Source organism: Neodiprion pinetum, chromosome 4 (genome assembly GCF_021155775.2).
Source record: "Neodiprion pinetum isolate iyNeoPine1 chromosome 4, iyNeoPine1.2, whole genome shotgun sequence".
Taxonomy (NCBI): Eukaryota; Metazoa; Arthropoda; class Insecta; order Hymenoptera; family Diprionidae; genus Neodiprion; species Neodiprion pinetum.
The window spans coordinates 238015-262074 of NC_060235.2; the positions used below are offsets into that span (position 1 = coordinate 238015).

General features: G+C 40.1%; 2 protein-coding genes and 1 long non-coding RNA gene across 9 annotated transcripts in view; 2 read left to right on the forward strand and 1 right to left on the reverse strand.

Annotated features, from left to right (window-relative positions):
* Window positions 1–13100, forward strand: oys (lysophospholipid acyltransferase 6). 5 transcript variants are annotated; one of them, XM_046621615.2, is made up of 11 exons: window positions 17–291; window positions 3885–4030; window positions 4463–4540; window positions 4974–5065; window positions 5299–5410; window positions 6381–6516; window positions 6618–6765; window positions 6864–7069; window positions 7189–7386; window positions 7809–7960; window positions 8059–9201. In XM_046621615.2, the coding sequence occupies exons 1-11, from the start codon at window positions 205–207 to the stop codon at window positions 8270–8272; spliced, it is 1569 nt and encodes a 522-aa protein (XP_046477571.1). In that variant the 5' UTR covers window positions 17–204; the 3' UTR covers window positions 8273–9201. The 5 variants fall into 5 exon arrangements, with proteins under 5 accessions (XP_068991146.1, XP_068991145.1, XP_046477571.1 ...); XM_069135045.1 differs by lacking the exons at window positions 7809–7960; window positions 8059–9201 and adding an exon at window positions 12974–13100 and having other exon boundaries at window positions 1–291; XM_069135044.1 differs by lacking the exon at window positions 7809–7960 and having other exon boundaries at window positions 8–291.
* Window positions 4035–5404, reverse strand: LOC138190770 (uncharacterized). Its single transcript, XR_011176848.1, has 2 exons — window positions 5267–5404; window positions 4035–4557 (listed from the first exon to the last, which is right to left on the reverse strand). It is a non-coding gene; the product is annotated as an uncharacterized lncRNA (long non-coding RNA).
* The window catches only part of LOC124216729 (uncharacterized), a 16940-nt gene continuing 5967 nt past the window's right edge, over window positions 13088–24060 (forward strand). For 2 of the 3 annotated variants that reach the window (XM_069135042.1, XM_046621613.2), the window contains exon 1: window positions 22570–22859. The gene's annotated coding sequence lies outside the window, so the exon portion shown is untranslated. Of the gene's footprint in view, window positions 13227–22569; window positions 22860–24060 lie in introns of those variants that run through there. The other variant, XM_069135043.1, reaches the window with a different exon arrangement.

The window sequence follows — 24060 nt, forward strand, 5'->3', positions numbered from 1 at the left end:
AATTTTCGAGCCAATTCTTAGACGGCGTGTAGAGCGGCAACGGCGGACTCTGGCAGCGTTTTTGGTTTTCGGCTGCGTGAGCCGAGTCGGAGCGGAGCAGGGCGGCGTGGTTCGGCACCGAGGGGTCCGCAAATTGCAGAGCGCAGTACGGAACGGCAGAAGTTGCGTCTCAGTCTCGCAGTACGGCGTCAACCGCGAACGGCGATGGGTGTGTCGAGTGCGGATGTTTATTACGACGGCTCGCGAGCCTTCACGTGGCTCGCCGACCTGGCCGGCCTCCCGATTGACCAGGTAAGCCGAAGCCGGCCCTACATTAAAACTTACAGCCCCTATCGATCCTCCCTCGCTTTCTCTCGCGTGTTAAATTCAAACAGAGTTGACACTGACAGCTTGTCGAGCGGCACGGCAGTCTCCGCTCCGCTTTTATCGCGCGTCTGCCTAGGTTACACTGCATGTGGGTAAGAGTTGCATACATATATCAATCGATCGGGGGATGACAATTGCGTGTCGCTGCGGCTGCTCCGCGTGCTGGGAATATATCCATTCGCAGGCATATTATCGCCTGCCGTTACTGACAGTGAGAGTGGACGGGGGACGCGCGTGGGCGTGGGCAAGCCTAACCGGTGTTTATGCACTTCTGTGCACCAAACAATCACGGCGAATCAGCACGTAATTATCACGCTTCCAATGAAACGAACGAGGGATCTCTCAGGGTTACGTCTCGGACGATGTCTAACGGAGGAAATCATTCTGCGCAACTGAGCAATTAAGCGTGAAAACGGGTTTGGGGTGTATTTCGATCGAGACCGATTGACGGAAGTACTTGAGTGTTTTATTAATCAAACGATACAAGCACACGCCCTCTTGCACTACGTCTATACTATACCTAAATATATGTATCAGCGGCAATGATATCATGCAATATTTATAATCGCTTTCATCATTGCTCGTACACGTTGAATCGAAAACGTATCTGATCTCTGATCTATGCAGAGAGCGGCGTCATATCCACCGTTATAGCCCGTAGACTATACATATTGTAATGCACGATGCTACCGCTGATATTACATGGAGATCGTTCAAGGCTCATACTTTTATGGTTGTGTTTTGATATTTCAATTGAATGCCACTGCTGCTTTTATTTTATATTGTTGATAGTATTTTGCTATTGTTATTGCTGTTCCAGATGTTGAAATGTATGAATTATCGTCATGCGTATTAAATGCGTACGGGAGAAACCTCGCCACCTGAATTGCGCACATTGTTATAAGCGCGATTAATTAAAATGTCTTGCTCGCGTACAGTTAAGGAAAAAAGGAAAAATAGAAGAAAAAAAAAAAAAAAAACAAAGCAAAAAACCAGAGAGAGAAAGGAACGTTTCGTCGAGTTAGAAAGTACCGTAAAGTATTTATTGAAGAAATGTTTTAATGAAATGCAGCAAATTTAAGAAGGATGAAAAATACTTATGTAGAAAAGGGCAATGCGCACTTGTGCGCCGCTGGAAAATTCGCATCAAAATTTACGAATTTCATGCAGCAAGAAAGGTCACAGAAGACACGGTTTAGGAAGAAGCAGCTCGAAAAGCTACAGGTGTAATAAAGTACGCGTATAAGAACGAAATCAAGCGTGCATAAGCCCGCGCGCGCCTGTGTGTGTGTGTGTGTGTGTGTGTGTGTATGTTTGTTTGTTTGTTTGTTTGTTTGTTTGTTTGTGTTTGCGCCTCCTCAGACGCCGTAGCAGCCGAAGAACGCAGGGTAACCAACAGGTGTTCGATTTCAATGACTGGCGTGAATTCATGAACTGCGTTACTACATGCTATGCGGTATTTGCTTCGTTTTTTCCCGCGCAATTTCTGCCTGCGTTGGCACATCGTCGGTCTCTCCCAAATTGTAGTCTTTCAATTTTGCTCATTTTTAGTTATAGAACCTATTCCAAACATATGTGCAAACGGTTGCATATCCGATCCTAGAATTGAAATTAAAATTAGTCAAACGTCAGCTGCATTTTTTCTGTTTTTGCTTCCGATACTATCAAGCACAAGCGTCGAAACGACGTCGACTCGCATGGACGCATGGTTAAAAAGAAACTTCCCGAAATAAGTGTTGAAGGAGAGAAAGAAAATGTACTAACAAGCTGAACAAGCCATCACTTTTTCGGTGCTGTTCTTTTCCTTTTTTCTCCCTTATGTACGTACCTTATATAAGTAACATATAAGGGTGTTTTAGAATAAAAAAATTTGCAATATAAATTGACAGCCTTTAAAAAGTTTGTTTGGCTTGAAAGAAAGATCCTGGACAAAGATGAGAGTGTTCAACGTGTTGTCGAAGGTCCTCCTTACATGATGTTGCATTGTTTTTCATATTGTTTTAAAATTCATTTTGAATTCAGTATGAAACACGTTGTAGCACTTCAATTAGGTACTATTCCTTTCCTGAAATTTATATTCTACCCAAAGATCACGATCCGCAACATAACGACGTATTGAACGGTAATTTTGTTTTCCTAAATTAAAAATTCGTACTAAATTATAACTATTTTATAAGATTGAATTAATAGAAAAAAATCGTCATATACGCTTCTCGAACATCAACTGGAGATTTAATTTTAAAAGTCTGAGTCTTTTCTACTATGTAAATTGATATTTTTTTTAGGATTTAACGAATGAAAGAAATATTTTGTCCACTACTCTTCATAAATTCAAAACTATATAAAAAAAAAAGTGAAAAATCAAAAGCTCATCTTTTTCCAGAATCTTTCCGTCAACCCATAGAAATTTTTTATGGGATATTACTTTGGAAAATCGCAAAGAATTTTTTTTTTGTAGCACCCTAACGTAACACGTAGCTGGCCGGCTGACATCAGGTTAATCTAAGATACGTGTACAAGAACAATAAAATGATGAACCACCTAGCTGCTGATAATAGTCGTCGGGAATGAATTAACAATTGTCGCAGGCCATTGTGCAGAGATCTATGTAGAGATCACTTATGCATATATCCGTGCTGCATCACAAGTATGTCGTTATGCATTCTACACACGTCTGTATTAGCAATCCATTAGGCTGCTTCAAGACTGCAGATATCCATGTAGGACGAACCGCGCATTTCCATAACCATTTCGCACATTTATATACATCACAGTATTAAGCGCAGCTCCCGCCATATACTTGGACCAACAAAATATTGTTAATAACGATAAAATTGTGTTGAAAACAGTATGATCGATAATGTATCGTTATGTGTGTCTCCGCTGTTCTTATTGTACTCAGATTTTGAATTTTTCTTTTATTTTTGCAGCATCTTTGCATTTGTATACTATATACACGGTACAAACCCCGAAGCGATGATAAACTCTGCCTTCAGCTTACCGTTGCGTTTATTCGCGAACGATTCCCGATCTCTGCCGTCAGAGCTATTCTGCAGTAGGCGTTTGTCTTGTACTCATAATCCTTATGCTGCTCGTTTTACGTGCAATCTAAGGTTATTCACACGCTCTGTGATACGTTATAATTAATGTACAATGTATTATACATTATAAGTAGAAGGATAGCGTGTGATACTGCAAAAACACGGCATGTTAAATTAATCAGCTGTGAGCAGCGATGTATATTACCAAAAATTTTACTACCTCTATGTGATATAGCCGAGCCTTAAAAATTTACATTCACGGTATTATGTCAAACGTGCCTGGAACTCCACATACTTGAATTGTGCAATTTTCAGTGTTACCCCTTCGTTGATATCAGTGATTATAAACTATATCTTATACCATACAACCTGAACTGCACGGAAGTGCCATCTAATAATAATTTACGCCGTTTTTTTTTTCTCCATTATTGCGCCGCATGTGTTTTCAACTGTTCTGTTTCTGTTATAACAACGTAGATGAACTTCCTGGTGACGCAATTCTCAGCACTGGGACTAGCTGCCTTGTTGAGGTCTTCGCTGAGCCCACGAGCCGTTAGTCCCGCCACAAGGCATGCCTTCGGCTTGGTTCTCGGCCTCTTCTTTGGTTACTTCAGTTTCGGCAAGTAAGCCAATTAACACCGTCTCTGGTTGGCATTTAAAACCATTTCTTTTTTTTTTTTTTCATTTTTTTCTTACTTTCTTGCTTCCTCTGTCTCATTCATTCCTTCATTCATGTTCCTTGCAGTCTGTTTTTCTGTCTCGAATAAATTACTGTAAGTATACTCCAAGGATAGAGAATCTTTGAGAATTCACAGAGTTTCACATTATTCATTAAAGACTTGGGCTGATCGTTCTTTGGATTTACCGGTCCATGAACTTCGTTGTGCATTGTTTATATAAAACCTCAAGTAATTGATACTTATCCGTTCACGTTGATGGATTGAATTTTGATAAAACAAACAACTGAAAACGTACAAATGATAAGATATGTATGTACTGATAATGACGAGGGATTAAAGAATCATGTTTAACGAAAAAACATAAATCACTTTCAGGCATGCGGTGCATTTGGCGGGACTTCCGGCTCTCTGCTACGTCGTCATGCGGACTCATAATCCTCGCAGTGTGCAAAGGTTAATATTTTATGCATCTAGAATATATAAAAGAACCTTATGTGAATTATGCAGGTGTACCAATTTACCATAATAACTATAAGCGTTAAAATAAGTTGCATGTAATAAGTTGATAATAAGGTCTCGTAAATTGCCTCATAATTTCTGGTAAAATTTGGTTTCGCGCAGTGCAAGAAATGTTAGACAAAGATACGAAAATGTGCAGGAAAATGCAGCGAACGCGAGAACTCGGAATGTAAAAAATTAGTCGCACAAAGATGTAAAGTAATCACGGAGTGTATTGAACGAAATCAGAAAATGGATGGGCTTAAAATTTATCCATAGTTTGCAAGTTTTATGAAAATATTTTTACAGATCCATTCACGATTTAAACAATTTCACTCGGCACTGAAATTTGAGAGGTTGAGGAAAAATGATTATTTCTTGATTACAGGGCTGTCCTTTTCGTCGCACTTCTTTATCTCTCCTGCATACATTTTCACCGCCAAGTATACGACTACGGTTCTTACACCCTAGACATAACAGGTATGTTGTTATACGCATAATGCGTTCACGCAATACACACTCAGTCGGCACGAGCGATGCTCCGGTAAATTATAGGATCAGATCCTTGTTGGCCACGCATCCTGCGCATCGGACCAATTAACGGATCGCATATATTGCACACACCCGTCCGCGCAGCTTGGCAAATATCACTATTTAATGTATTGAAAGTGGCGTGTGTACCTAATGCGACTTATAATGCAATTGCGTGACAGGTCCGCTGATGGTGATAACACAAAAGGTAACGAGCCTTGCCTACAGCGTCCACGACGGAATGACACGCAAGGAAGAGGAACTCACTCCCTCGCAGCGATATCACGCCGTCAAGTGAGTTGCGAAAATTATCGAGTACACGTATACGTTGGCAAGCGGTTATTTACTCGTTGTCCCACTCACCCAGCTGTTAGTAACAAGTTGTCGTCTTATGTATGCCTACCTTGTACCCATAGATTATATCTATGTTATACCTACATGCAGCGCATGGAATGTGAATGCATGCCAGCTGGTCGGGTAGCAAAGGTAGGGGCACTGTTAGACGAGTCATGGAAATGTATTGCTTTTCATTCAGTACATCATTATCATCTGTATTGTTGTATGTATATTCCTTTTATTTTTATCCTATCCGACCAATAATTGAATATTCTAATTAAACCGGAACAATGCCTGTTTTATTCTGAATTAATTATTACGAAATTGTAACAGCGTTGCTCGATTTAAACGCATTGTCTACAGTTTTTTCGCAGACTTCAAAGTCGGATGCGTCGGTTATATGTGTATAATAGACGTGTTCATACGTGCAACGCTCCTAATTCATGATTCATGAATGTCGACACGAGCCTGACCCCTTTCCTTGAACTTGTTTCGATTAAATTTGGTTACATACAAGCACCTCCTCGATTTCTGCAGTCGGCAGGACAGAAATTGTGAATGAGAATCACGTACCGTGTATAATAACAGTAACCGGAGAAGACGAAGATAAACATGAGACCATGTGGTAAGAAAACATGAATAAATCGCGGGAAATGAAATACTGTTAGCTCTAAATACATTGTGTAAACCGACGAGAATCGAGAAGTAATTTGTGCTATGCAAACCGAATGCTATTCATTGTATTTCTAATTTTACTTTCATTCTCCGGCAAAGTCTACATGTATTGCGATGACTGTACCATACGAGTCATTGTCTCTGACACGGTCCTTGTCCAGACAATCTGGTTAACTATACTACAAACTCTGAATCCCTCCTTCAATTTTACGGAAATCCAATTCAAATACAATGTGTATTTTTGTGTTTTCAGAAAAATGCCGACGGCCCTTGAGTATTTCGCTTACGTATTACACTTTCAAGCGTTGATGGCTGGTCCGGTGATTTTCTACCGCGACTACATTGATTTTATCGGAGGTCACAACATTTATGGCTCAAAAACATTAGCAGTGAGAAATTGATTCTTTCGGATTCTACATACTTGTTTTCGCAACGAAATTTCCGTCCAATAGTCACTCTTTCTAATTTTACATTTTTTTTTCTTTCTCAGGGCTACACGGACAAGAATTTGAACAGTAACGAGATCGTCTTGGAACCTTCGCCACGTTTAGTTGTGGTAAAGAAGGTTCTCGCCAGCTGTATTTGTGCTGTAATATTTGTCTCTTTCATACCATCGTTTCCGATACAAAAAATCAAAGGTTGGCACGGTCAATTTCTATGTCACCGCGTTTCTTATGCGTGTCGTTTGTTGATAAATCTCGTCAAAAAAAAAAAAAAAAACTTCTTTTCTCTCCAGAGGATGACTTTATTGAGAATACGACCCTCGGTTACAAGGTGGGCTTTCTCATGGTGTCCACGATGCTTGTTCGCTTCAAGTACTATCACGCGTGGCTCTTTGCTGACGCCATATGCAACAATTCGGGCCTCGGCTTCAATGGTTACAATGTCGACGGCACCGCGCGCTGGGACCTGATTTCGAACGTCAACGTACTTAAGTTCGAAGTTCGTACACCAGACATTTTCATTTTATCCTTCGTTCATTTTGATAAAGTTTTTATCCCCAACCTTATGTTTTACATTGTATTCAAAAAGTACACATTTTCTCAACAACGTGTAAACAGACCGCGCTTAGCCTGAGGGACAGCATAGAGCAGTGGAACAAGGGTACCAATCGGTGGCTACGCATGATCGTTTACGAAAGGATCAAAACACACAGCACCATCCTCACCTACGCATTGTCCGCTCTATGGCACGGTTTTTATCCTGGCTACTACCTCACTTTCGCTGGAGGGGCGTTATTCACCTTCGCAGCGCGATCCGTAAGTCACAAAAAAGAGAAAAGTTTTCCAGCCTTATTATGACCAGTTAAGGAAATATTTAAGCTCCCACCATTTACTAACTCAACAGGGTGGGTATTCGAATTCATTAAAAGCGTATAACCATTACAATTGTAGAAGAGTTACAGATGGTCTCTACGTAGCCTAATTTTCGCAGAATTTCTTTTGCCCGTAATGCGTGCGAAATGGCAGCGTTTTAAAATTTTTCGATGAAAATTTCGGTATTTTCTTGTTCAGTGAAGTTTCTTTAAGCTGTATTACATGCAGAATTTGGATATTTATGTAGGTATACTTTGTAATGTAACGGTAAATAATTGTAAGTTTAAAAGTGTGGATTGTACGAAAATATTAGCAGGTTATTAATTGCTATTCACATTTCGTTGATTATTCGAATTCTTACCCAGATACGGCGTCACGTTCGACCTTACTTCCTCGGATCGAATGCTTCCAAGCTGTTTTACGATACGCTTACTTTCGTCACAACTCGAGTTTTCATGGCTTACGTCACCTTCAGCTTCATTCTACTCGAGTTCTACCCCAGTATTAGACTGTATCTGTAAGTTGAGTGGACCGTCCCATATGCTCAATTTCTCACGGTATCGTTCTATGGAAATTGTTCATCTGTTCACTTGTTCATTGATTTTTTCTACACAGACACATGTACCTTGCCCCGCACATTTCGGCACTGGCAGTTCTAATTCTTTTGCCGAAATTGTCGGGGCTAATGCGGCATCAGAAGATTACCACTGCTGCCGCTGCAGCTGCAGCCCCGGACATTTCTACAAAAAAACATATTTCGAATGGTCACGGCGGGCCGGTTACTGAGCGCATGGCTCACGTTGCCCACCTTGCACAAAAGGCTCAGTGAATCGATTATTGCACAAAGCTGGACAACTGTAATTCTAATCTACGTATAATACCTACTGCTAATCATAAGTTTTATATAAAGCAACAAATATTTTTATGGATATATTAATAAAAATTACAACATATTGTATACATCCGTGTTCGTAAGCGCTGAGCTTAGAGGGTAGAGATCAGGTGCGCGCAACTGGGATCTATCTCAGGTTCATGGTGAGAAAAAAAGGATGAGTGGAAAAAGGGGAAAAAGAAGTGGAGAGACAAATTCAGTACGGTGCAACCATTGTGATACAACAATTTCGAAAATTTATTTTTATACCGAGCGTTTTTGCACAAATTTACAGAGCCCTCCAAATCGACAGTATTTACTTGTGTCAATAATTGGGGTATTCGGCGCTGTGAGCGTGTGAGCGAACCACAGAATTCTCTACAGATTCGAGATAGTTTTTTTAATTACTGACTGACTATTTGTTTTTATATTCTTTTTTTTTTATCTCTTGTCATTGATAAGATTAGAGATAGCCGAATGTTTAAATTATATAACGTGTATGATGTATGTTCTTTCAATATGAAATGTGGGTGGGGTGCATTTGATTGAAACAATGTATTGTTTCGTAAAAATGTGAGCATTTTTAACTTGGAAGATTTGTAAATTTGCGTAATTTCAATTTGTTCCCCTCCCCCTTTTTTTGGTTACCCCCATTCGTACCTATATACACATTATGACTGATTCGTATTGTATTAAGCTATGTAGCAGATACGTACATACGTACATATGTTTGTATAATTTGAATACTTTTTATAAATATTTGTATCTAAAAAGAAAAAAATCCCAACAAATACTTGATCTCACTATTGAGTGGAGAAGAGCGTGGTTTTTTGTATTGCTTTATTTTGTTTCATTAAAATTTTATTATTATTCATCGTATCTCACAATTATCAGCCTGATAATCGTTGTGCATTTTAATCGTACGTAATCCTATTTGGACGTACGTGTAATAATATCTGCAATATACTAGATTGGTCATATTTCATCGTAAGCTTTGAAAGATTCTTTTTCTGTGTTTTCTCGTAAGGCGAGCCAGAAATGCAATATTCAAAGCGTTATCGACGAATTATCACTATAGTATGTATATCGACATGATGACAACGACTGATATAATTGAATAATGTAAAAATTCACTCGCATGTTAAATAGTACCCATAAAGTTTCCTAAAGCATGAACATGCCCCGCCGACGTCATTACATATCAACCATCGGGCATTTATATTTTTCCAAAATTATTAAAATTTAACAATTTGAGACATTTATTAGCGACCCGCTGACATGGGTGTGTACACACCATATTATGTTAATGTATGTATAGGTATTGTTACACAGTGAAGTATTGTTTGTGTAGTAAATTCGTATCTATGCTAATTTTATGTAAATAATTATTTGTTATTGACATGAACGCTTTGAAGACTACGTGATTCTATGAGAATTCGATATAACGATTTCCTAGCTTAATTGCAAAGGTCATCGACAAAGTTGGACGAAATTTCACAACTTTAATTTGCTATTTTACATTTTCAAACGTAGACGAAAGTTTCCGCAAAAATTTGCTAGAAATTAGCGAAATTCAAGTTATGCACCTAATATTTGTAACCTTGAGATAATAATTTTTCTTTTTCTTTCGAAAAGTCAACTCTATTTACGAAATGAAGACTTAGACTTACAAAACTGCATACTTGATGTTTAATAAGTGGGCAAGTAGAGTATAATTTTCCTCCGGTTGAACGGGATACCGACAGCACGAATGGATACTACGTTGCCTGGACGTTAGGCGCTGGATAGTTCCGGCATTCCGTGTAGGTTTGAGAATCGTTCGTTCCGACGGGTTCAATTCTCCGCGAAATTGGCATATAGGTAAAACGTATAGATCAAGCTAGCGTGATCGAGCTACAAATTTTTCGAATCGCAAAGGATTGCCCTGCATGGTTCAAACCTACGTAGTTCATTCTTACACGGCGTGGTTGGTAATCGCGAAAATGGCAGCGTAGAATGACTTTGGAGGTTAGTAGCGTCATTGTAACGGTACGAAGTTTAGAAAAATCAATTACATATTTCGGAAGTTTGATCGAAACATCGAAGCCGATCGCCGGACTTCAATCTTATTGTCGAATGAAAAGCAGTGTCTGAAAAGGTAATTCTTACCATTGGCGTAAAGGAAAAAATATTGTTATTAACAATGCAACGCATATATATACGAGTGATTGTTGAGAGAAATTCTGACCATTTTACAGTTTCGCATCCTATGTACTGACCCTTCTAATCTTTTAATTCCCCATACTTCGACCTTCAACGTTTCTAAATTATTTATAAATTGAGTTTTCGCTTTTCAAAAGATTCGATACTGTGGGCCCTTCGGTTTTTTGATCTTTCTATGTTTTTACCCTCACCATGTATAATGACCCTTTTCCGCGTTTGAGATACGTGTTACTTTGATATTTGGAGATACATATACGACAACGTCGAAATCGACCAGGGCACCCCCTTAATACGCGCGACAAGTATAGCAAGTCCATTGAGGACATAGCACTCACATTTTCACCCGACCTAGCTATCCCCCGCCTAACTGTCCGCCTGCGAACTAATCTCAGATCACTGACATCTTTATTCTCGTAGAGAGAAAACCGCGAGCGCGAAGTACAGTGTCTCGCGCATTAAAGTACGGGGACACCTGCGACAAGGAATTTTACAAACAATTTCGCAAGGTCAGGCCGATCGAAATTTTTTTGTTCGTTCTCTCTACTTTTAGCACGTGATGTGCAGTTGATAACTTTATACAGCCAGTCAGGAAGCGAATTCAATTCTGTATTATTTTTTCACCCGTTTTATGGAATCCCAATTGACGCAGGTATAATCAAATCCGTCGGCACACCACGCGTTAATTTTTTTTATTACTGCCTGCAGTTAAATCAACCGCTCTCGTCGGCGCGGCGCGACGCCTTGCGTACAACAATACTTGTGCAAACAAATTCACGCGTGGATCATCCGGCTTCTACGCTTGGGATATATAAAGATAACGAGCGCGTTCTAATCTTCTCGTATATTATATTTTTCTCAAGTTATGAAACAATGTCCACAAGCATTAGGGTTCGCGATAAGTAGTCGCTGTTAAGGATTCGAACATATTATCACGCATGGGACGAGAACAACATTGGACGAAGTACGTAACGCGATTGTCGAAGCGCATGGGTATCACAATTATTGACCGTTCATCCTATAACGAGCCGCAGAGTGTTTGAATAATCTGCAGCTATCGATGCAAATCTTTTATTGCCATGCAAAGTACAATATTGCAACAAGTTTCATTGACCATTGTCTATGTGCGAATATTAATAATTGCGAGGCAAAAACTTTCCCCGCTTCGAATCTTTCTATTGAATAAACTATTATTTGTAGTTTCCATTTTCCAAACGCGTAAAACGAAATCGTCTTCTTAAACCCGTTTTTAACCTGCTAGTGACCATGAAAGTTTAATTGCGAATGAATCCTTGATCGGAAGGGTAACAAATTTCGCACGTTTTCTGTTTTTGGAACAGTCGATTTCGCGTATCGATACCTCAATCAAGCTTCATACATTATAATTGAAATATTATGACATGACGCATTATGAGGATATATTACTGAAGATTTACACAAATTCTCGATGCTCGATATTGTCGGTAGACAATCGACTGAGCGATGCACTATCTGTTATACAATTAAGTCTTACAGGTAAACGTAACTATACTTCTCGGTACCTGAAACACGATTAATGCCGCCGGTGAAATTTTTTCAACGGGGCTTGCGTGGCCGCTAATTAAAAACGCGAATCTTAAGGCCTGCAGATGCTTGGCTTTAGCTGATAATAATTCTTTTCATGGCGCATTCGAATTGGGGTTCCTTCGCTGGGCATTCAAGCATGTATGTGAGCCAAGGCAACGGCAGCCGCGAAGTTTGGAATTGGTAATTAGTCATTATCGCGGTCCTCTCTGCTGTCTTTGATTTACAGAGGCATGGCATTGTAACTCGTATAGAACTGGGCTCGAAACGAGAAATAGTTAGCGTTAGATAATAATGTATGTACCTGGACGGTCTTGCGTTGTCGGTAAGAGTCGTCGATATTTTCGACTGCACATCACACGACGCTTGTAGACGCAAGTAAAAGTGCGACCGTAGTCATTTCGTGTCATTTCAATTGCTGCCAATTCGCTGACGTCTTTCACGTAGAATTGCGCACAAGTTGGAAGATTACAGGTTACACCTCTGCTATATCGCAATTTTATCGTCGAGTAAATACCGAAGGTTTATCCGATGGCAATTCATGTTGGCTCGGCTGCAAATGTCCCGACCAAGTTGCAACATTTTTTCATACGTGTTTAGATTTTTTATATATTCGCCATACCGTGTAACGACCGGACAATTTCTTTCGCAGAAGCGAGGCGAAGTGTTGAACACCTGTATCACCGTATAAATTGATGATACCGGTGCCCGTTGTTGCAGAAACCACTTAATATTATACATATATGTATCAGAAAATTCTTCGCACATTTGCTCGACGTACGAGTGCAATTTGTTCGTTATTCTACTGATTTGAAAATTAGTCACGTGTCCGGTTACCGGTACACAACAAAAGAACTCCTCTTCCTTCTCTAATTTCTGTTTCACATGCGTGTTCAGTCGAACATCAGTTCCACGTGCTATGGACATCGAAACAACACAGTCGTCTCTGCTCGCTCCGTTGGCGAGGACGAGGACCACCCTACACATGATGGTTGATTGCGTCCCATTCACGGAAGGAGACAAACCGCAGAAGCGCGTGCTCCTCGTGAGACCAAGAAGAAGAAGAAAAGGAAAACAACAGTACTCCGGTTCAACACGCGGTGAAACTTTCGTCTCCTCTTGCGAACGGGCCAGTTTACGGAATCGATCGGTGAGTACAAGTTCATCCACGCTTATAATCATGAAATGGCTAATTGTTCCAATTTCTGACCATCTAACGTTACAATTGTTCGCCGTTTAAAATATCGTTCACATACGCAAGTATAACACACGATGTTCATGAAAAGACTTTGAAACATGTTCATTAACGCAATATTATTGATTCTTCGTTCATGATCGCGATGTGTCCTTGCATACCAATTCACTGTAACGCGTTCTTAAACTCGATGCTCAAGAAGTGTTGCCCACTTGATGTTTGCCCGCGGCACAACTGCTAGGTTGTTTGTCATCCTCTCCGTGAGGCCGGACTCGATGCGGAGTGAGCTGGGTGTATTGGTCATTTAAATTCGAAAAGTAAGCACGCGCGTATAATCGGATGACAAATCGAAAAATATGCTATAATTGTTGCCCTGACGTATGATAATAATAATTACGTACGATATGATTGTATCCCAGCGCAGCGTGCGCTCGAAATTGGGGAGTATCCGCACGCTGTATGATTATGACAGTCCTATCCTACATTTGAAAATCTAGGCAAACATTAGTGAACCAGTGAATCCTGGTGCTGGGTGGTCGCTTAGGCCACCGAAAGATTAGAGATAGTACCTACAAGAGCCGCCATGCGGGTGCTGCTTATTGCTGGTGTGTTTGGTCATCCGTGTCTTAATTAAACCTTAATTAAACTGCCCCGGTTGAACCCCGTTAATTATGGATTATGTATCCGCCGAGAAACATATTATCACATCATACACGAAGTGAAAGGGTCATTTGAATCAATTGATACTCGTCTGATTCAACTAAATGCGGCGAACGCGATATACTTGCTTAATTAAACAAAATACCTTTGTTGCTCTAAAAAAATTAATTGAATTTAGTTGAATCAACTAAAAATTTGGTTAGACCGATAGATCTTGAGTCGACTCAAATAAATCTTAACTTCGCCGCCCGTGACCACAAATTCAGTTGATTCGATAACTTTTTTCATCTCGTTACAAATTCTGGTACTTGTTTCATTCCGAGGAGACCGAAAAAGTCTTGCTGGTGACATTAACGAGTCGTAGCGTCCGCATATATGGGGTTTCGTAATTTTGCCACTGCCACTCCGAGAAATAATACATAACGTTGATATACCTGCACGCGTTACAAAAAGGCTCCATCGTAAACTCGTCCCCGAGTATGTAATGTATGTACACATTAGAGAGATTAGCCTTCTTCTCGAGTCCTCGTCGACCAGGGCTGACGTGCATGCTTACAGCCGGTGCCTTGACATCGGCATACCGGCCACTCGGATTGCGAAATCCATCTTGTTTTCCTGTAAAGTACTTTTACGTTGGATTACGAGGACGAATCTTCAATTCGACATGGTTATGACTATCGAAAAATCATGCACTAATTACGCAGGTTACAAACGATTCATCAACAAAATGATTTCCATGCTGACAATGAATGATTTAGAGTGTAACTTTGCAACTTTCAGGAGGAAGAAATAACAAAGAAACGCAATTAAGGCAAAAGTGTCTGTCAACAAACTTTCTGATATAGAGGTTAATTTTTAAATTAGTTGAAATCTCTCACACACACACAAACACACACGCACACACACGCATTTTATTAATTTAATTTAATTAATGGCAAAGCTCGTGCGATCTTCTTATGCAACACGTGGGTACAATAGAATTTCGCAAGGTTACCAGATTATGGGTAGGTAATCTTGGAAAATGTGAGAACCAGGTAGGCTACGACTTCTCTGAGGATACAAGATATAATATTCGTAGTTATAGTATAAATAGTCTCAGTAGATGCGGTTAACCGTGGGAATGAATTTGTACGAAAGACTAGCTGTGGTCCTTCATCGCACATGCGATGTACCGCATGTATATAATATATACTCACAGGGTATCCACTTGACATGTGACAATCGTCTCTGGGAGCGGAATGTAATTTGACTATCGGGAAAAATTCAAATTTACGCTAATGAATTGCACGTGAAAGATGACGAGTGCAAGGAACGACAAGCTGGACATACGTTATTATGGTCAAGTAAAAGGGGTCGAATGTAATGTGTACTGCGTATCAGTGATTGTACAAAAGGGAAAATTGGCCGATGTACCGGCTATAATTGATCGTGTATGGAAGTTCGCGGCGCGGGCAAATTCCTAGACGTCGCCGGCCAAGCTTGTTTTCGCTTTACTTGGCTTGACTACATTTACTAAATTCGAACTATAGAAGTATAGAAAATAAAATATCACTCGAATACGCTGGTGATGAGTCGCTGCAAGCATATTGAGCAATAATTACACAACTGCTAAATTAAAATATTGCAGCATGAAAAAAATCTGTTCTTAATTTCTACGGGACTGCTGACAGAGAGAGAGAGAGAGAGAGAGAGAGAGAAGTCAAGGAAATTCTCTTTCTTTTCGCTGAAATCGCGGTTGAAAATTGGATTAATTTAATTCGTCGTCTGGCGCGTCGAGAAAGTCCGCCGAGATCTTGACTCGGTTCTTCTCGTTCGAATTCTTGGGATCCCGACGTAACATGCGGTGCGGTTGCATTTTTATGAGCTGGCGTGTGTTCCGCGTGTGTCGGCGATCGTTTGTTATTCAAAACGATAAAATTACTCAGTTACTGGCATCATCAATGATTATCCCACGTTATCTCTTTCGTAGATTGCGCTCTGTTGCGCAATTCTGAAATATTTGGAATGCGTGCTGTCGATCAACGAGGAATGAAGTAAAGTAACATCAACGGAACCGAGGTGATGCAGTGAAATAGACTAAAAACAATGACTGTACGTAGAACATTGCCTAATCGTAGCCACCTGAAGAATTTGACCATCCGTTGTCATATTGTCGAGCAAGTTTGCTTACCAGAATTCGGAAGAGAATCGACTGTAATCGGACTAAAAACGTTACTATTGATGATGAAATGATCTCGGTTTAGAAAATAATTCATGACGCAATGGATCTTTGTGCTGTAGCGAATGGAAAAAAAAATCAGATAAAAAAATTAATAACGAGGCTCCGGAGGAAGACATCTACTGGTCGTTAATCTTTGAGCGCGAATCGCAGAATAACAGATGAGAATTAACGTACGCAATAAAGTTCCCATATAAAAAGGTAGCGAATATTGCACGGCTATCCACACGTTACACAATTCAAATTACGTTGGAGTATGTGTAAGGTGAAGAAAAAAAATTATATAAAACGTTTCGTCTTATTGTTAGGCCGGATCTTGACGCCATACTCTGCAGTATTTTGCCTCGAATATGCAGTATGCTCTGGGCACAATAATATTTTTGAAACTTTTAAAAAACACCATTCAATAGGGATACAATGTTTTTGTAATATTTGAATAGATTTTTAATAGGTTCTAAAAACTTCTACGTATGACAGTGTTACAAGATTAGCTTGGAAATCTATCTCAAAAACATTTTCCAAATATATTTTGTAAAAATATTCAAACGTTAAATTGTTCTTGCGTCAACGCAAGAGACGTGATGTTGAAAAAATGTTTCGAATATTTCACGTTGCAACATGTGTGGGTATAGGTACATATTCTTCCGTACGCATTCAAGTCAGACGTTGGATTTGTATTTTATCATACGGCTAGCTGACATTTGCCATTTTGTCCGCGTATCACTCCTTGCGAAATAAACACTCACGTGTGCTAATGTAAACATGAAAATCTGTAAGAAATTATGAAAGTAAGAGATTCGTAGAAGCACCAATCGACCGTTAATAGTTATATTTACGTACCTACGTACCCTAATGACGACTGTAGATTGAATGTAGGTGATATAGTTGATGATAGTGACGATTCGGATACAAATCCGGGTGGTTAAAAATGTTGCTAAAGCCTGGTAAAATTTTTGAAAATCCGTTTCGTTCATTATGCTATACGATATATTCGCTGTATATGCCTCGATGTTTGTAGCGCACGTTAAGAGACGCGGCGGCAACCGAGAGAATGTGGATTCACGTGTTATGTAAAATCAGTACTAAAGTTTGTTTCCACTTACACAATCCCGCAGGATCGAAACAGCCGGCAATTTCAATCGTTGCATTTTAGCCATAACTACCATTCTTACGTAAAACTTATACCTATGTTTTTTCAATCTCATACGAGCTGTTTAAGAATCGACGTGTGACAGTGCGAATTGCGATTAGAACCGTACGTTGAGTCAATTAATCATTGCACCTATAGTAACCACACGCGTATTACACAGCTCGTTTAGAGGTTTAATGCATTAAAACTTGAAAGGAATATTTACGATGCGCAATTTTAGAATAATTTATCATCTTTCCGTTCTACCTATAGTAGAAATAACATCGTCACCTTGTCGGCTAATTAACTCACAATTTTAAGATATACCTACTCGGCATGGGTATAAACAGTGCATTGAATTAGTTTTGATAAATATTTTTTTAACCTCAAGCAAATTGCACGTGACAAAAACTTCATGCGGCTGCGGCATGTGCGACTAATAAAATTCCACTGGCACGCTGTATTATACACTCGACTGTGAAGCCTTGAGAAAGAAATTCGACCTTACATTTTACGCGAATTAAATACGGTGCGAAATCGAATTTGCACGATGAATACGTGACCATGTAACGTCATGTATATTCTTCTAGACAATGCTGCATTACTCGTACAACAGCTGTGTGTCGGCCAAACAGAGTGTGCCAAGATAATATATATATATATATATATTCGTATTTGCACGCGATCGCGTCAATTTCCGTTTATTTTTTTCCTACATTATACAAGACCCGATCATCGTAGTCGGCGGATTGTTTTTGACTCCGGTCTTTTTCACGGATATCGATCCAAAATTTACATACGTATCGAATTTCGCTTTACGTATTAGGTATAAACGACCGAAAATTAGGTATCGACAAATTTAGGCGACCGATCGTTTACAGTTGCGAAAGCTACACAAATTCCACAATGCGGCCGAAACCAGCGGCTCGTGAGAGTTCAGCTTATGGAAAGCGATAAACGGGATATGTATTACCTTTTGGTTCGTTAAACTCTAGAATTATTCACTGCCCTGTGAATCCGCTCATTAACGGACTACGGTAACCTTCTCAGTTAGACGTATCAAGAAGTTGAAAACAGGTTCCATTTTATTTGCAACAAGTTTGCGACAAGAGCGAACGCCCAACAAATAAAATCAACTGTATACTATGAAAAGTTGAAGGGAGCCTATAATTAATTGCCAAATAATTTTATTTGAAAACGAACAAAAATTATTGCGATTCAAAGCCCTCGATGGAATCGATTAATGAGGATGAAGTTAGCGACGTTACGGTAACGATGCGTGTTTAGGAAAAATCGTTACTTCGCACATTTAGGATTGTCTGAAATTTATTAAACCACGATGAACACAAAATTTATTCGTATATATTGAAAAGTCAAGCCTTGAAGATCATTCGGATATTGAACAATAATGATTTTTCCCCCCGATTTTTCCTTAAAAATTATGTACGACCCTCGTTGACCACGGTGACGATCCGAGGTAACGTATCACCTATCTCTTCGGATCTTGCGGCTTGGCAGCGTCCAGGGATTTCCCGACGAGGAAAAGAGTAGAAGAGGAACTAACAATAAGAAAAAAAGAACAAAACAGGAACGAGCGGTTGTTCCGAGCTGGGTCTTTCGATGCCGGGTTTTCCCAAGAATGGCTTTTGCATCGCTTCGGCATCCCGCCGGGGTGTTCCCGTCATATGCGAAGAAACCTTTTCTTTTTAATATTTGCCTGGTATAGTATACCCATCGGTACGGTAGCTGAAAAAGAATCGAGATTACTACGATAGCCAATGCATAGTTCAAGTATCCGCGGTTGATTTTCGCCAGTCACTGAACTCTGCCATTCTGCGAGCCCGTCTTCGAAAACTAATGGCTAGCAGAATTGTTCTCATGCAGTGATTTGTTACCGTTGAAAGGAATGTGAAAGGTTAATTTTACAACTTCGCTACGTACAGAAATCATCTTGTTGTTCGATTCTTTTTTCTACTTTATCCCCGTTGTTCGGTCCTTCTATTTTGTATGACGAATCTCGACGTGACTTACGAGGAGAACATCAGACGTGTCCACAACCGATTTCCCTGAAACTTCGTTCGGTGGAAGAGGGGGTCAAAATAAGCGGACACGTGTCTCGGCTTATCCGTCAACACTCAACCGTTTTCGAGAAACATAACGGTCAAAGTTTTACATAAAAAGTACCGGGTTTTGATTACGGGGCGCAAAAGTGTAAAGCCGCTGTGATACTGCTTCGATTGAACTCAATGCTCTATAACACGATACGGATATAAATAATGAATACGTACTGGTTTATCCGCACATATAATACAGCTAGTGAGCAAGTTCCCGAATTAATACACCGGGAAGTATATTGCATGTGCACACACTATATATATATTTATATACATATATACCTGGTTTATCGTTTATGTATCCATAATATGAAGAAACGTGAGGTAACTGTCCAAATTAAAAAAGCATACATTTATTATACCTATCTTTTTCAAGTAACGCTTGCACGGCTCTCGGATTATTCCCGGTGCATTCATTCTGATAATTGCTTGCTAGCTGTGCCTATCAGACGCGTAAATAAACCTGCACTTATTCATCACCTACATATACTTTTACCGTATTACTTAATTGTCCCACACCGCACGGTAAGATTCACGATGACGGGTTTTTCTTCTATCCTCGTTTAGGCGAACAAATTTTTCGATTTCAGTGTGAACGCCTCATTGAACATTGCAGTCAGGCAAGTTTTTTTTTCCCTGAAGTTTCGTGCGGTTTTCCCTCATAGTAATTATATCACGGAGTGATTGCACACTTTTGACAGAAAATATCCTTGTGCGGCACAATTGCGCTGGTTGCAAATTCCCCGCGGAAGAGGTAAGAACAAACGAAAATACCCGATGTTGCGGAAATTAATACCTGTATGTGGCGACGTAAGAGCAACGCTTCCGCAGTAGCTATAAATTTGAAGACTCGCAATAAACCCGTTCACCCTTTTACAACTCAAGTAAATATTTTCCTGTATTATTCACAGTTTCTAGGCCTCCAATTAGGCATAGCGCGTGCATTACGTATATGACTGATTGCGAATCTCTACGGAATGGGAGTATCGTATCTTGAATTTGAAATCAAGAGGGAATATTCTGATTTCCAAAAATCTGGAATAACTGTCAATCGCTAATTTTGAATCAGGAATATCAATTTCCTAATACGAAATTCATCTCTCTGCATTCGCGTTTCGTTTGAAAATCCGATACATCCTTCGAAGTTTCGAAGTAAGGTTGTTAAACGCCGCCAAGGTGGAATCAAAGGCGCGCAGTAATTACGCCGGGAAGGGAACCCGCTAATCTAAATTTACGCTCTGCAGTTTTTAGAAGCTCTTCAATGTCCTTGTCGGCGTCATGACCGAATGAATTTCAAGAATCGATCTACGTAATATCGCGTTCTCGGGACCGTCTACGATATCACAGGTACACACCTGTAACGGGCGTATGACGCGAGATATGTTCATCGCTAATTTGATGCAGCTGAATCGGGGGATCGTCCCTTCCGGGATTGCAAAAGCCGGTTTTCATGGCTGCCCGAACCGCCCTTGAGAACTTCCGTTCAAAAGCTTGCAACGCGCTGCGTGCATCCTGCCCTCGATTCCAAAAATTACAGAAAATTCTTCGGCTCGTTGTCAATCGATGTCAGTACGTATTTTGTATACGTGCCATGCGGTCCTACGTAAGCTGTAAGAATTGCGTATATTGTTTTACGCACGTGTCTGCATCGTGATATTATAAAGTGAAAGGTTGCGGCACGATGGACTGGAACAACAACAGAGTTCACTGTGAAATGTTTGAGGTGTACGTAGGACATAATACCTGTAATTCAAGTTTCCTCTGCAGGATATGAAGTGCGCGTGGCCTTCTTCTTTTCCGAATAAAAGTGTTTCGCGTCTTACGTCGTGACTGCCATGCGCTGTATATACACATATAGGTGTACATTATCCTGATCTGAGAATTGCAAATACATTCACGTACCACGCGATTTGAACGTGCTGAAATGATGAAAAACAAAATTTTCGTTCAATAATGCAACTTCTTGTGGGATGAAAACGATAACTTCTTACCAGAAATTTTAGGCTTCAAATTTGCTTTTTTATTGTTAGGATCTGCCCAGATTCTATATGCGGTATCTGCGATAATTTGTTTATTCCGAAATGAGAAATACGATCTGTCTATTTTGCGTATTAGATTTTTGAAATATGCAAATACTCCAATTGCGATCTGGAATCTCTGGCAAGTAATAAAGGTAATTTGCATAAGCAGGTGGTTATTTTCGCCATATGCTGATTCGAGAAATTCGCAAATTCCTCGATGATGCAGGCAAACCAAGCGGTTGAAATAGACTTTTTTTGGATCCAGTTGAGGTAATATCGCAGTCTATATAATGCTACATATAAGGAGGTTTACGATACGTATAGCACAAATATTACAATACCTGCTTATTATCTAAGGATTTTATGTACGGCGACGTCACGGAGATCCGGCTTCGTAAACGATGCCTCATACGTGCCTGCCTGGATCAATCGACCGGATCGCTACAGACGAATAAGAAGGAAGCGTGCACAGTCCGCTGTCGGAAATTAAATTAAATAAATTAAAAAATAAATTAAAAGTTCGTTCTTAAAATAGAATTATCAAATCGAATTCCGTCTACCCCGGGCAGCGGTTTAGACTCGCTGCACTCGCGGTGGTAATAACTATTCCGGTTTCTAAACCTAACGACATTTTTATCTGTTATATTTGTGCATATTTTTTGCTTATAGTTAAATTTATCTCCTACCAGTCTTATGCTCGTTATTAACAATCATGTATACGTTCGACCGCATTCACAGCTCCGCGAACAAAAATTTGTGGGTGTTTTGCGCTAAAGTGAAAGAAATGAAAATAAAAATAAATGGTCAAAAATACAAGTCAAGTTGAAAAGAAAATTCTCAGGAGAGAATGAAACGAATGATCGAACCCTCCGGGACCCGAGTCGCACTGCGTGAACTTTAAATTAATCTTCTCGCTTCCGTAGAGCCAATTACGTGTGGGGCCGGTATACCTGTATAATATACACCGGCACGTAACGCGTTGAGGATGAATCCTGGAATCGTTCAACATCGCGCGTAGGTATTGCGGAATCCCCGATGACGTCTTCGGGGTCCGGTAGCTCATCGAGACCTGTCCGTGCAGCTCGGAGAGCGTGTGGGGTGCGTTTGACCTCCGATCGAGTCTTGTGCGTACATACATAGAGACGGGAGCTGCGGACTGGCCGTCAGTTCTTCGTAGAGACCCGGTCTTTCGGCATCGACACCTCCACTCAAGGCACTCGTCGATTTTTCCCCTCAGGGAGTAGTCGCGATTAATCGGTTTCCTCGAGCTCCGCTATCAGCAACGCGGCAGAGTCGGGGGATTAACCCGCGGTGCAGTGCCAAATACTGGGAGAAGTTTTCAACATCCGTTCGATTCATCAAGTTCGTCAAGTTCGATTCTCGGTGATATTGCGCCTTGCATCAATTAAAGGAATACTTCGAAAGAAGAAACCAACGGCAAATTTGGTACGGGGTTTGTTGCCATTGCATTTTTTTTTTTTTTTCTACCGGATAACAATGGTATATTGACCATATTATGTTGCATGCAACTGAAAAGAGGGACGATACTGTGAAATAATTGAATTCTGCCTTGTTGCCTCTTTCGCCCCTCTGAGAAATAATTCTTCGTCAAGTAAACGGAACCGAGAGTGATGAATAAGTGAACTTGGGAAATAGGGAATCGTGCAGATTACTTTTTGTAATATCAAATTTCAAATCTCAGGACCTCGTCTTCAGAATCGGAGGGTACGATTTAATCTGGATATAAGAATTCTAAAACCCGTTATTTAGGACCAACTCTTTCAACAGAAAATCTAGCGGATCTTTTCGCATTAAGTGACGGAAAATTGAAACCAGTCAGACTAGTTTGTTCATTCATAGCCAACTATCTTCATCGTTTTGCGATTGGGATTATAAGAAATCAAATAAAACGCGATTAGAACTCGACCGATTCTATATATTTCCCCAATTGGCAAAGTCAACTCGCACGCGATGTTCCGTCTATTCGGAGACGGAGCAACGACGGTGATGAAACGGCAGCAAAATAACGTGTCGGCTACCCGCTTACTTAAAGCGAAATAGGAGGGATATAAACGCTCGAGATTCGCAAGTGCTCGTTTAATTGGATGTTGTAAAAGTTGTTCACGTTACGGCGAGCAAATATAGGTGATATTTTACTTCGTCTGTCATGTTTTCTTCTTTTCGATTCTGCGTCGTTGTGGAATTTTTGTACATGCGGTAAGCCCGTTTATGGATATGTACATGTACCTATACACTATCGAATACTGTTATACAGAATAAAATTGAAGCAGCGACCGACTGCGTGTTAGAAAGTTTTGAAACAAACGGACGGTTGATCGGGAGTGAGAAATAAAGACAAGAATAAATAAAAATCATTGGTATACACGCGGTGAGTAGTAGATTTAATTGAGCCATAGCCGCGGGATGAAATAAAAAATAAACGTTACAAACAAGGAGAACCTTACTTGGAGGCGGTATGAAGACTTCATTAGTCGATCAATACCTTCGTTTTCACACATGATCCACGTAATCGGGCGACAATTAACGCGCTTTGTTACACAATCTTTCCTGTCCAAATAATGAGTCCGTCTATCTTTCAGCACGCTAAGCATGACGCCCGAATTGAAGTCTTTGAATCTCATAACGG

Coding starts and splice junctions, on each gene's coding strand:
- oys (XM_046621615.2), top strand. CDS start 205: ATGGGTGTGTCGAGTGCGGATGTTTATTACGACGGCTCGCGAGCCTTC. Junction 5,411..6,380: donor CAGCGATATCACGCCGTCAA/GTGAGTTGCGAA, acceptor TTGTGTTTTCAG/AAAAATGCCGACGGCCCTTG. Junction 7,961..8,058: donor CCCAGTATTAGACTGTATCT/GTAAGTTGAGTG, acceptor TTTTCTACACAG/ACACATGTACCTTGCCCCGC.